Source organism: Rhodamnia argentea, chromosome 7 (genome assembly GCF_020921035.1).
Source record: "Rhodamnia argentea isolate NSW1041297 chromosome 7, ASM2092103v1, whole genome shotgun sequence".
NCBI classification, from domain to species: domain Eukaryota; kingdom Viridiplantae; phylum Streptophyta; class Magnoliopsida; order Myrtales; family Myrtaceae; genus Rhodamnia; species Rhodamnia argentea.
Genome location: NC_063156.1, coordinates 28,816,686 through 28,831,103, shown reverse-complemented (window position 1 = coordinate 28,831,103; position 14,418 = coordinate 28,816,686). Strand labels below are relative to the sequence as shown.

Below are 14,418 nucleotides of genomic sequence, written 5' to 3'. Positions count from 1 at the left end.
AACTGAATAATTTCTAAAGTATTCTAATGTCCAAGCAAAACAAAGTCGATTTCATCTCAGTCTTGCCTCTACTTATCCGACTTTATATTTGCAATTTACCAAACAATAGATAGGATATGGCAAAATTCTTGGATTTCTCACATATCATATCCAATCATCTCTTGACTCGAAATTCGGACGATCAAAGGCAGTTTAATAGTATAATCGCATAAATTGACCAACTTAAGTATCACATTGAATGATGTGAGTTTCTATGCATACCAACGTGGATAAAAATTGATTGGGCCCCATATTTTGTTCGAGGCCCAAAACTTCACAAATAAGCCCAATTCATGCATTATCATATTTTGTTTTTCTCTCTTATCTCACATATGTTCGTCTAACTCAATAATTGGATGATCCTCCTGAGGAAAAACCCGGGAGGACATTCTCTCTTTGTGATGCGCTGGTCCAACCATCAGAGGAGCTTATCATCGTCGATCATCGACCCGAAAACAATTGGAGCCATCCATTGAAAGCTAATGTGGCTGAACTCAATGGGTTTGTTGAAGTATTAATCCACGTCATTTGATAACCGATTCTATATATTCTTTATATTTATGAATCTTTGGGTCGGACATTCTAACACAATATCTTCTCCCTCCACTTATAGCTTAAGTTTTTGAGTTGGAAAGTTTAACATGGTATCATAAATAGTGCTATCACTTTCAAATATGCGTCCACCCCCATATGGTCAAAATTTCATGTGCTGCTAGTAATTCGTCTTGCACATGTAATGGGATGTTGAATTATTGTCCCACATTGTTTGATAACGTATCACGTATGCTTTTTATATTCATGTGGTCTCCTTTAACTAATTAGCTTAAGTGTTTGGATTGGACATTCTAATGAAAAAAAATTGCCAAAAAAGCCCTAAATCTATTGTAATTGTGCTAATTCAATCCTATATGTATGTATATATATATATATATATATATATATGGATCTTTGGATGGACTAATATTAGCGCAAATGCAAAATGTTTAGAATTTAATTGGGAAAAAAAATTCATAACTGAATTGACATAATTGCAATAGTTTTAGGACTCTTTTGGTACTTTTTCTTTTGAAATTGAGCTAAAAACAGAAATGACCAGGTATTGCAAGGCATTGGTTCGACTCCATAATGTTTAAAAAAGGTCAGGTTTCAAGTGTAGAGGTGGCAAACTTCAATCAAACGGGGCAAAATCAAAGAAAAGAGTAGTACACATTGCTTTAAACCTTATTACATGGCTTTGAAGTCCACAGCAAGCGGATACTGATGCAGATGTAGCGTTTCCCTTTCCACAGGCTCAAACCAAGAGGAAGCCTTTCTCCATCAGGCTTTCGATGGTGTCTCATGGGCTGACCTCCAAAGGAATGGACGTCGCGCCCAAACCTTCCACTTTTTCCCTTGATACCCGATGAGCCGACACAAGAGGTCCGTCGTCATCACATCTGTACACATTCCAAATGATTCGGGCATGTCGGCTAAGTCAATGAGAATGAGATATGACCTATTCTCGTGTTGCTCATAGGATAGAAAGAACTACTTTGTGAAGTTGAAGAAAAATAAGGACTCACCTTTCGGGGATGGGCAATGCAGGACAAAGTTTGCGCAGGAGCTTCAAGACGTCGGGATGGTGAATGGTTTCTCCTACTAGACAGTACCTGCCACTAGCTGAAGGTTTTTTTTTTTTTTGGTCGAAAGCTGAAGGGCTTTCAAGAGCTAGAATATGGACGTCGGCAACATCTAGGACGTCGACAAAATCGAAATACTCGAAAGGAAATTTAGGTCCTGCATTACATAAGCCTCAATTACTCTGAAATCAGAATTGGTGAGGCGCTCTGCATTAGGAGAATCACTTATCACATGTAGATCGTGTTTATTGTCGCATTCATAGGATGGGATTATCAATAAATGGGTTATTTATTGCTCACCATATTTCACTTCATGGCAAAAGACACGATAGATCAACATCAAAATGAATACCCTTGACGAGGTTCGGTATGTACCTTGCTGAGAGATTGATAGTAGGCTGCAAGAGAGGGCCGATTACATGTCCCGGATTTATCACGACCAGATCGATCCCGCTCTCTTTAAGGAAATCCCAAGCTGCCTTCTCCGCCAAGGTTTTGGCAAGCATGTACCACTGCTGCAAACAAAGCAAAACCACATCACTGCAATGAAAGAACTCTTGCTCCACTCGCGGACCTAGGGTGCGCATGGAATCACTTCTGATTTCTCATTTCTCTGCCAGAAGCCCATCCGGCAAAGAAATGTGTTTGATAAAAACCTGATCGAAATAGAAATCCGTTCGATAAAAAAATTGACTTTTGATAGGATTTTTCACTTCTGGCAAGATTTTTCACTTCTAATAGGATTTTTGGCCAACTTTGAGAAGTAAAAAATTTTGACTTCTCGGCTCCGAAATCACTTCTTGGATCACACTCGCCTCCATCGACCACTGTTCTTTGCCGCGATCGCCACCGCCGACCACAATGCTGCAGCCGCCAACCACCGCCTACCCACCACCACGGGCCACCGACGGCCGCCGCCGCCGCCGCCTGCCGCCACGGGCCACCGTCGTCCGCAGCCGTGGGGCCGGGCGTATCCCGCCGTCGCCGTCACCCACCGTCGATCGCCATTGCCATGGGCCGCCGTCGACCGCAGCCGCCGTGGGCCGCCGCCGCCGCCCTCCGACCGTTGCTGCCACCCACCGATCGCCACCACCGACTATTGACGTCAAAAATTTTGTTAATAATATTTCAAAATAGAAATTTTTAACCGTTACCAAACGGATTTTTCTGATCAGAAGTCAATCTGGAGCAGAATTAGAAAAATCAACTTATACTTTTGAGGAGAAGTAGAGAAATCAACTTCTGATCAGAAGTTGATTTCTCAGAGAGAAGTGTTTTCACGCGCACTCTTAGTTGACTCCAACCCGACAACGATTTTGCTCTGCCTCGTTTGGCATTCCACATAAAAAACTTCAAAATACCAGAGCTTCTTTCTCTTCAAGGTATCCGTTGGAGATCTTCAGGGAAGGTCAACTAGCCATTTGGGGTTGATGGGAGACCGGCCGAGAGAAATAAGGACTACCGCTGCACTATACTTCTTTGTCAGCGTAGGTTTCCAAATATAGGATCTGCTGCACCTGTCCACGGTCAGAGAACTGACATTTGCTTTTGCGACTGCTTTCTCGATTTTTTTGCTACAGAACCCGGACCTGTAACGGCTATATTCTAAGTCATCAACGGTCACAAAACGATGTGTATCTCACTATCATCAAATTCGATACATCGTGCTTCAATCTATCAAGTATTACCACCGGTGAAGATTGCAAGTGACCAGGTTGGACATCTTCGGTAAAGATACCATCTTCATGTCACAAGATGCTGAGATCAATATCGGCATCAAAATATGTGATGATACTTCCTCGACTGGTATTACCAAGCTGCTATGAGTTCACATTGTCACAGGTGCTGGTTTACCGAAGTGCCAGAGATAAAATACATGGTCTTAACTAATGAATAGGATCATTGATGATGGTAACATTTCACTATCTGAATTGGATAATTTTAAATAGGGTTAATACCATGAAAAATCATAAACCGGTACACCCGTGACAAATTTATCCCAAATTATTTTTTTGACAACAAAAAACCTCAAATTGGTACATATGTGACAAATTTACTCCAAACTATTTTTTTGACTACCAAAAATCCTAAACCGGTATATTTGTGACAAATTTACCCTAAACTAATTCTTTTGACCAAGAAATACCCCAAACCGGTACACATGTGACAAATTTACCCCCCGTTAAATTGATTTAATATTACGAAAAATCTCAAATTGATAAACCCGTGACAAATAGAGAGTTGAAACCCCATATTGGTATACCTATCAACCGTCACGTGTCACCAAATCAGCAATTTAACAGTTAAATTTAACGAAAATTAACGGAGGGTAAATTTGTCACATGTGTACCAGCTTAGGGTAAATTTGTCACAGGTATACCGGTTTAGGATTTTTTGTGGTAAAAAAAATAGTCTGAGGTAAATTTGTCACAAGTGTACCAGTTTAAGGTTTTCCGTGATATTAACCCTTTTTAAATATTAGTATCAAAGATATATTGATAATCATCAAAATACCATAGATGTTTTCCAACATCCTCAAATCATTCACAAATACTATAAGGCACTAAATGCATGAGCCATTACTTAACTCCTATATAACTAAACCAAAAAATATGAGTTCGCAAAGTCGAAGAAAAAATAGCACCACTCACTTGAGAATGCCCAAAACTAACAACACGCAGCTAAACGAGCCGAATATCTCGTAATCCTAACAATTAAATGAGAATCGACATCAAAATTGAGTAAAATGCTACAACAATTACGAATAGGCTAAAGTACACTTAAACGCTATCAAAATAACTCTTACGCATCAACAAATCGCACACCCAAAGCAATTATTTAAGCCGTTAGCAACTCGCGTACAAAACCATTAAATTCTCACTCCCACTAAACCGTTGCTTCAAAACGAGTCTCGCTCAAACCCGCAGCTCTACAATATCATAATTTACCATTTTCATGAAATTCCAAAGCTCAACAACTCAAATATCGGAGTTTTCTCTCTTTTCTTCTTATTCTTCTTTCCCTTCTTTTTCTTCTTTTTTCCTCCGCGTTGGACGAGCTCTCGGTTTAAAAAGAGCCGAGTTGCCCAGTGTTCTCTTTTGGCTTTTCTTGTTGACTTTGTCAACTTTCCTTTTTAAATGGATCCCACCACTATTTTGACCTCGTCAAAAAAAGCAAATCATAAGGTTTCTTGCGGAATTTTGTAGTCTTTGTAACAGCAATTGCTAAGCAGCCTTTGAGTTTGAGCCATGTTCTTCAAGATTCTTGTTCTGGTCTCTCTGCTAGCAGTTTCGGCTTACGCTCGAGAGACCAGCTTCGCGTACAACGGTTTCCAATTAGCTGATCTGACCGTCGATGGGACGGCAGGGATCACCCCCGATGGCCTCTTGAAACTGGGCTACGACCTCCAAACGCAGCAGGGCCACGCCTTCCATCCCTACCCAGTCCAGTTCAAGAACTCGCCGAGCGGCTCCGTCTTCTCCTTCTCCACCACGTTCATCTTTGCAATCCGAAGTCAGTTTCATACTCTGAGCGGCCACGGGATTGTCTTCGTGGTTGCGCCCCAGAGCGGCCTCCCTTGGTCGTTGCCGAGCCAATACCTCGGCATGTTCAACGAAACCAACAACGGCAACACCACCAATCATGTGGTTGGGGTGGAACTCGACACAATCCTGAGCAGCGAGTTTCAGGACATTAACGATAATCACGTTGGGATCGACTTGAACGGGTTGACATCAGCAATGTCAGCTCCAGCGGGGTATTATGCACATAGGGGCAAGTTCAAGAACTTGACTCTAATCAGCGGTAAGGCAATGCAAGTTTGGGTGGACTACGATGGCGTGGAAAAGCAAATCAATGTCACATTGGCTCCGATCAACGTGCGAAAGCCAGACACTCCCCTTCTGTCTCTTACACGGGATCTCGCGTCAATTATCAACGAGAACATGTATGTTGGCTTCTCGTCGTCGACCGGTTCAGTCCTAACTTCTCACTATGTTCTGGGTTGGAGCTTCGGGGTACATAGAGAGGCTCCGGCACTTGCCCTGCACCAACTTCCTAAGCTTCCTCAGATCGCTAAAAAGGAAACGTCGAAAGTTCTGACTATTGGCCTACCTTGGGTTGTTCTTTTCGTCATATCAATGCTGATCTTAAGCGTCGTTTCCGTGATAAGAAGGAAACGGAAATTTGCTGAGGTCCTCGAAGATTGGGAGAGGGAGTACGGCCCACACCGGTTCAACTACAAAGATCTTTACATTGCTACGAAAGGATTCCGCAACCAAGAGCTATTAGGGAAAGGTGGGTTCGGCCGGGTCTATAGAGGAATCTTACCGACATCGAAAATAGAGATCGCGGTAAAGAGGGTCTCCCACGAGTCGAGACAAGGCATGAGAGAATTCGTGGCAGAGATCATCAGCATGGGTCGGCTCCGTCACCGCAACATCGTGTCACTCCTTGGTTACTGCCGTCGGAAAGGGGAGTTGCTCTTGGTTTACGACTACATGCCCAATGGGAGCCTGGACAAGTACCTTTATAACCAACCAAAGATCACCCTCAATTGGAGGCAAAGATTTAGGGTGATAAAAGGAGTGGCATCTGGGCTGCTTTATCTGCACGAAGGGTGGGAGCAAGTGGTGATCCACAGGGATATAAAGGCGAGTAACATCTTGCTAGACGCTGATTTCAATGGAAGACTCGGAGATTTTGGGCTTGCAAGACTCTATGACCATGGAACCGACCCTCAAACGACTCACGTTGCAGGAACGCTCGGTTATCTCGCCCCTGAGCATGTGCGAACCGGCAAGGCATCTAGGAGCACCGACGTGTTCGCATTTGGAGTGTTTTTGCTCGAGGTCGCCTGCGGGAGAAGGCCGACAGAGATTCGGGACGCGGAGGATGTGATATTAGTGGACCGGGTATTCTCTTGCTGGGACAGAGGTGCAATTCTGGAGGCAAGAGATCCGAAGTTGGGGGCGGAGTTTGTGGAAGAAGATATGGAGTTGGTGCTGAAACTCGGGTTGATGTGTTCCCACTCGGACCCGTTGATGAGGCCGAGCATGCGTCAAGTTTTGCATTACTTGGAGGGCGACATTCCGACGCCAGAGTTTTCGTCCATCGGCAGCAGGTTAACATTCGGTCATCACCAAGGTTTTGATGATTTGGCCATGTGTCCGTCCTCCATGGACAAGGCATTTCCGCAATCATCTTCTGTCGCAGAATCGATTCTCTCAGGGGGGCGATGAGCCTCGTGATTTAGGTTCTAATTTTACTCCCTCTCAGTTCTTTTTCTTTTTTTTTTTACAAATTTTTTTTGCACCGTAAGGCAACTATCTCGTTTCTCTCCCTTGTTACAAATCCGAGTCCCGTCAAAGTCCTCGCCTCTTTCGCCATCTCTCGAAGCCGCGTCGACAGTCGCCATCGCCAAGGACCAAGATTGGCACGCCTTTGACTTTTGTTTCCACCGCGAAATTGTAGCCAGAGAGAGAGAAAGAGGACAGATCAAGAAAAGAGGGGGGTGGTGGCCATGGTCCCAAGTTGTAGATCAAGAAGAGAGGGGGAAGAGGTGGAAGACCCGAACGACCAAACAGAGAGAAGAAAGAGAGAGACATGAGGTTAGAAAATCAAGATAAGCATGTCAAGTACTCTTTGTTAACTCAAACATGGGCATAGAGTGACTATGTGAGTCTTAAATAAATACTTAAAGTGACTATGTCAATTTCAAATAAGCGTGTCGGCCAGCTAAATATATGGGCCAATCAATGATATTTTCGTCAAAAGATAATTTAATTTTAAATTCTTTTATTTATTTCTCATTTCTTTTTTTCTTTGTTGCGGCCCGTGAGACAACTCTCCCTTGCCTTTCTCTTGAGAAACTGTTTCGGCGGAATTGTTACAAAAACATGCTCTTTCTCGCTTTGCTATACACAAGTATATCATCAACGTATCCACAACAAAGTGGCCAATATAAGAACGAAAGACTTCATTCATCAGCCTCATGAAAGCACTCAGAACATTAGAAAGTTCGAATGGCATCACCAGCTACTCATAGGGGTCTCCTTTAATCTTGAAAGCTAATTTCCATTCATCATTTTCTCGCATTCGAATATGGTGATAACCACTTCACGAATCTATCTTGAAAAACACAGTAGAACCATGCAATTCATCAAGCATATCATCAAGTCTAGGTATAGGGTACCTATACTTAATGGTGATTTTGTTGATGGCTTGACTATCCATGCACATTCTAAATGAGCCATCCCGCTTTGGTACGAATAGAATCAGAACAAAACATGGGCTCATACTTTCTCGGACATATCATTTGTCGATAAGTTCATCGACTTGTCTTTGTAACTCCTTTGTCTCCTCTTGATTGCATCAATACACCGCTTTGTTTGGTAATGAAGCATCGAGAAGCAACGATTTGGCGTTCAATACCTTATTGGAGGTCATCCAAGTGGCAAATCCTCCGTGAACACACCCGTAAATTCTTTCAACAAGGAATGCATTCGTGGATGCCGAGGTCTATCAATCTCACTTTTCTTTTTAACCATAAGCAAAGCATATACATTCTTTTGTTTGTTAATGGCTCTCTCAACCCGAGTTTCATTTAAGAACAGATTTAGATTTCGAGTGTTTCGCTCCCCAAGTTAATTTGTATGTATCATGACTGGATTCAAGGATACAAGAGTAATGCATTTTTGCTCCTTAGGAAACAAATGTGTTTTTACGCCCATCATGCACAATCTTTCTTTCATATATAACCAAGGTCTTCCCAGTAATAAGTGGCATGCATCTATAGGAATAATATCACATAAAACCTCATCTTGGTCATTTTTATCAATTGAAAATGAAATCAAGGCTCGTTTACCTTAAGATCACTTCCTTTGTTGAGCCATTGGAGTTTGTATGATTGAAGATGTTTAGTTATTGAAACCTTCGGTTTATCAACCAAAGTTCTCGACTAAATATTGGTGCAGCTTCCTCCATCAATAGTAATCGTACACACACCTTCCCATTAATGGTGCAGCGGGTGCGGAAGATGTTCTCCCTTTGCTCATCAAATTCCGGAGAAATGATAGAATGTTAGGCTCTTCGAATAACCAAGAGCTCGCCATCATCAGCTTTCTCTATGACCTCCTCTTATTTTTCGGACTCGGAACTATTGTGGTCATATTCATTTGATTCCTCTTGAAGTTTCGAATCGATCCTCTCAGCTTCTTGAAGGGTCATAACCCTCTTATTTTGACAATTAGCTTGAAAATGCCCATAGCCAAGGCACTTGAAGCATTTCCCGTTGTCACCTTCAGGTTTCTTGTTAAGCACTTTGGGTTCAGCAGCCTTCTCCTTGGCTTTGTATTTAGTAGACAAACCCTCAGCCTTGCTAGAAAAAACACCCTTAAGGAAAGATGTTCCTCTTATTGTTCTTCACTTGCTTCTCAACCTTCATTGCTAGCTTACATACATCTTCGAAGGACCAATAAGGTTGAAGCTCAACCAAATCAGCAATCTCTCAATTCATTCCTCTAAGGAATCGAGCTATGGCTTGCTCATGTGATTTTGGACATCTCATTTCATCATGAGTTGCTCAAACTCCTTGATGTATGCTTCAATGCTCATCCCGTGTTGCTCGAGTGATTTCAGTTTTAGGAACAGGTTTTACTTGTAGTTAACTAGCAAGAACCTCTTTTTCATCAACTTCTTGAGCTTTTCCCAAGAACGGGTCTGTCTCTTCCCATCCCTTGTTCGTTGATTCTTTAAGTTCTCCCACCATAGAGAAGCCTACTTTATCAATTTCAGGATATCGACCTTACATTTCTTTTTATCTAAGTATGACTTGAAGTTAAAAACTCGTTCGGTCACATGAAGCCAATCCGCAAAATCATCGGGATTGAGACTTCCTTCAAACTTAGGGGCCCCAACTTTAACATCATGATCGTTCTCCTTGTGCCTCCCTCTTCTCCTCCGGACTTGGTATTCAAAAGCACTAGAGTTATCTCCACTAGAATCAGAACCGTCGGTAAAGCTTCGACGAGAATCTAAATCTCCACATCGGCGTCGATCATCGGAATGTCTTGCTGGTTGCTTAAAGTATTCGAGCATATACTCCATTTGCCTTTGGAGATTTTCAATGGTATGATCTCGTCTTTCATTGTGCGCCTATTCCAAAGTCAAGCCTCTTGGAGCAGGATCATCCATGTTGAGTAAAAATGGATAACATAAAAGGAATTACTCGAGATGAGTTCAACCTTGAACTTTGATACCAACTTGATGCTTGCATGGGCGAGCGATTTCACCTGTAGCTTTTTCTCGGAGTTTAGTGATGCAATAGTATCGATAGAGTGAAGTGTATGGATTGTGTATGGGGAATTTGGGATAAGTGTATGGGAACATCAAAGAACCAACAGAAAACGAACTATACCAAGGCATAAAGGAAAAACCACCAACCAACGATACATAATGAAATCATAGAACGACCAACACCAAGGCCTAAAGATAACACCAGCCAAGATTAAAGATCGGGATTGGATAAAAGCTCATCACCAGGATATAAAGGCTACGCTACCAACCAAGGATGAAGAGCTTTTGGCTCACCATCAAGGAGTAATCCACTCTCCAAAAGTAAAGATGCCGAAGGTTTATAATTCAACTTACACGGAGGAATTCTCATTCATTCACAATGGTTTGCCTTACAATGGAGAATTCTTCCTCTATTTAAAGAGGGACTCAAACATGGGGACTAGATAAACATTAAATACATGGGTAGAACTACTCGAACCGGAAAGCATAATAAAGTTCTAGTAACTAGAGAAGGCATTAAAAGACATAGGAACTAAAAGAACAATGAAGACATGGAGACTTGTAACTTGGACTCTTTAGCCTTGTATTACAATTTTCGTCCATCAACCCATTTTAGTATAACCACCTTGGGATAACCCCAAATACGCAAGGAAATGATTCAAATTAGTCCCCCATCGATATGTTGTTGATCCGCACAAAAAGCAGCAACTATCTTAGTGAAAATAGTACATAATCACCAATGGAAGGATCAATAACTGTCTGGCCATCATTCATTAACACCGGGACCATCAATCCAATGTAACAAGTTGTAATCGTCAAGCCCCGATCCTCGAGCGCGCGGCATCCCGGTCATCTCGTCCCTTGGGTTAAGAGGATAGCATCCTAGACACGTTACCAACCCATGAGATTAACTATGTATGCGGAAACGTACAATATTCTCGGACAAAATATAAGATAGGGATAGGTAAGTAGGAAAACGCATTAATTCAAAAACATGATTTTATTTATAGTCACATCATAGGTTAACCGAGATGACTTGTTAATCGGGCCCATACTTCGGGGCGGGGTAGGATCAACTTCGTATCTACTCCAAATAGGGCTACGTCACTCTCGTCCTTATCAGCTTTTCAAGAACTACTAGCTCCATCACTTAGAACCCGAAAATGGTTTAACAACGATGGGGTGAGATATAAATCTCGGTGAGTCAACACCTAAACCCGACTAGATCGTTGATTCGTCCGTAGAGTCCTATCACTCAATCACATATTGACATACAAATATCCCAATCACATGCAGCTCACCTACTGAAAATCACACAACATGCAGTACTCGACATATATGTCACACATAACAATCCATAAATATCACGTCAATCACACACGCAAACACCACATGTGGTCCGAATACTAACCGCCATCCGGCCCAATTACACACGACCGGTGTAACTTTACACAACGACCGGCAATATCTACCGGCGGGACCAAGCTTCATCCCTTACTTTCGGTAACGGCATCCGATAGCCCGTGTGATTCCGATCGACACGGCACGGAACTACCGTAAATCCCAAGAAGGGCTTCGATCCGTCACAAGCTGCGACCGGCATCCGCTCAATCCAACGACACGGAAAGGCGTGCATCCGACAAGTCATGGAATTCCGAGCAACACGGCACGACATTATCAAGAAAAATCCATTATATGACCATTCAAACACACTTGGCAATCCATCGGTTCATAATTCCATTTTTAGCCATATGCTCACACGATATGCTTGTGATCGGGCCCAAGGCCGTTTTCATGCTAATACATGAAATTGATGCTAGATGTGATCATACGAATGCACGAAATTATGTATTGAGCTTTGCATGCATCACGGGGTAATTTTCCCCCAAATCGAACATCCAATCCGTCAATGGCCAATCAAAGTATTCAATCGGACAATCGATACAGGCAATCAATTCAAGTAGGTCAATCAATTCAATCATGAATATTTGATCGAATTATGCACATTTAAGCTCAATTCAAGAGACAATTTAAAATTAGCCGATTCGATCGGTCTATCGATCGTACGCTCGTCTCTAATCCATCTCTCACTCCCGATCAATCAATAACGATCATTCAATCAATCGATCTCATCCAATTAGCCATAGAATCCTAGCTAATTAGACTAACTTAACCAATTAGGGCCATTGAAATTAAACCGAGTTTCTTACCTAAATCGGTCCTAATTAAGCTACCTAAACACTTAATAATCTAAATAAATTAATCCGAACGTGATTAATGACCTAACCAAGGATTAGAGGTCGACTCACCGTCAATTACTCGAGGCGAGACGAGCGACGATCCACGGGAATTCCTCGGCACGAACGTCGGGCGTGACCCGGACTTTTGCCCCATGAACTTGGCCGTTCGGCCCAAATACTCGGTCACACGGGCCAAAATTTTCGGCCAACTTGGCCCATGAGCCTGGCTCACGGCCCGGGCTCTCGGCCAACCTGTCCGGTCCACTTGGCCCAGAATCCCGGCTCATGGCCCGAGTGGACTGGCTCACGGCCCAGCTCGTTGGCCGGCCAAACAGGCACACCCGACGGGAACAGGGCAGGTGAGCAGGAGCTATTCCGCGACTGTGGGGGCTGGATGGAGGCAGTGCAAGGCTGGGCGGTGGAGGTCAATGGTTGGGCGACGTCCGGGGACGGCTGTGGTGGTTGGACGTTGGCTGAGCTGGCCGGAGGGCGGCTGAACAGTAGGCAAATAGAAACTGGAGCAGAGCAGGAAAAACAGGGGAACCAGAACTGTGCAGGGCTGTTTGTGGCTGTTCCGGCGTACTATGGCGGCGACTTGACTTGGTGATGGCTGGATAATGTCAAGGGAGGTCTGTGGAGGTTTGAGGATGGTCGGAGCTGTCGCGGCAAGGGCAGAGCAGCCATGACAGAATAGGGAAACAGAGCAGAAAACAGGGCGTCAAGAGCAGAGCAGGGGGTCTGGTTCGGTTCGGTGAGGCGTAGAGGCGGTCCAGTGAGGCGTCGAGGCGACAGAAACGATGAGGGGATAGCTGGTGTGGGTCGGAGGTGGCTAGAGAGGAAGAACGAAGCAAAACAGCAGCAGTAGAAGCAGACGTAGCAGGGGTCAGAACAGGGGAACTGGGGTTCCCGGCGGCTGTTTGAACTTGTTGCGGCTGTCCGGCAGCTCGCTGGCGTTTGGTGGTGGCGCGGCGACAACTAGAGGAGGGGGAGGAGGTGTCTAGGTGGTTCGGTGGCTTTCCAGGGCTTTCGTTTGATTCCCCCAAATAAAAGAAAATAAAGAAGGGAAAGAAGAAGAAAAAGAAGAGGGGGCAGGGAAGAATCGGCAGAGCAGCTAACGTGGGGAGAGAGAGAGAGAAAAATCCAGAATTTTTTTTTTATTTGGGTTTTGGGCGGGGGGGCGGGGGGGGCTGAATTAATAAGGTGGGTCCACTTTCATCATTTCCCTTATCTTGTAGTTCATAAATCCTAGGGCGTCACAGTAACCATAATTTGTCTTAGCCCGAATGAACATAGATGTGTTGCATGTGTTGATGGGGCCAAGTTGATACGTGTTGATGACACCATATCGGAACTCAAAGATTGTTCCGATGAGTTGGATGCTCCTGCATCACTTCCTTTAACTAGCTACATTCTAAGCTTAATTCAGTGATCGTGATTATTAGCAATATTAGGATATTTAGTTGATTCGGTATATCTTGAAATCTTTGATTGACTATATTTGATATCATCTTTATCTTATTACTTTATTTAGTCTTACAATAAAGCCTATAAATAGGCTCCATGTAGTCTTTTCTAGACACATCAAAGATACAAGAATTCCTCTCTTCCACTTTACATTCTTTAACTTGGTCTCGGAACCTCAACCCTAATGCAACCCATGCAGCCATAGAAACATAAATCTATCCCGCCTCTAGATAGTGTTCACCCGAGTGACTCATTCTTGTTTGAGTAAGCGCCACGGTGGTTGTGTTACGCCATCGCCGACATCTCGCCTTGTCCAGTCTTTTCTATAGATATGGCTTTTCTTTTGATGCCAGCCATACATGTCATATCGCTCAATAACTATTTTCCCAAGCCAATTGTATAGACCGCGTTACTCGGTTACTATTTCGCAACCGCTTGTTATTTCCCCGCCGATTCTCGAAGTTTTGTATGTCATTTCGAGAAACAGACACTACTATTAGACTCGCCATCATTAAGCGTAGAGCCACCATAGGCACCCCACGCACAACCGTGCCCCAAATCCATCATGCCTGGCGCTATGTAGTGCGAGTTTCGACCATATCCACTATGTGATTACATGGTGATCGAGTAGCGATCAAAGATTTGTTGGACACTATTTGGATTATTTATTAAACTCAAGTTGATTTGTTTCAACTCACTTGCGTTTGAGGGGGGATGTTGGCAATATTACGATTTTTAGTTGATTTAACATATCTTTCAGG

General features: G+C 43.4%; 1 protein-coding gene and 1 long non-coding RNA gene across 2 annotated transcripts; both read left to right on the top strand.

The window, feature by feature from the left end:
* Positions 1–1,365: 1,365 nt before the first annotated feature.
* LOC125316060 lies at positions 1,366–2,169 on the top strand. The gene is made up of 3 exons (XR_007199371.1): positions 1,366–1,458; positions 1,624–1,704; positions 1,735–2,169. It is a non-coding gene; the product is annotated as an uncharacterized LOC125316060 (long non-coding RNA).
* Positions 2,170–4,316: 2,147 nt separating this feature from the next.
* On the top strand, positions 4,317–6,928 carry LOC115749783 (L-type lectin-domain containing receptor kinase IV.1-like). Its single transcript, XM_048283050.1, has one exon. It carries the CDS (start codon positions 4,907–4,909, stop codon positions 6,896–6,898), a length of 1,992 nt encoding a protein of 663 aa, XP_048139007.1. The 5' UTR covers positions 4,317–4,906; the 3' UTR covers positions 6,899–6,928.
* Positions 6,929–14,418: the final 7,490 nt, after the last annotated feature.

What these genes read in the sequence shown, in the direction of transcription:
- LOC115749783 (XM_048283050.1), top strand. Translation starts at nt 4,907, where the DNA reads ATGTTCTTCAAGATTCTTGTTCTGGTCTCTCTGCTAGCAGTTTCGGCT.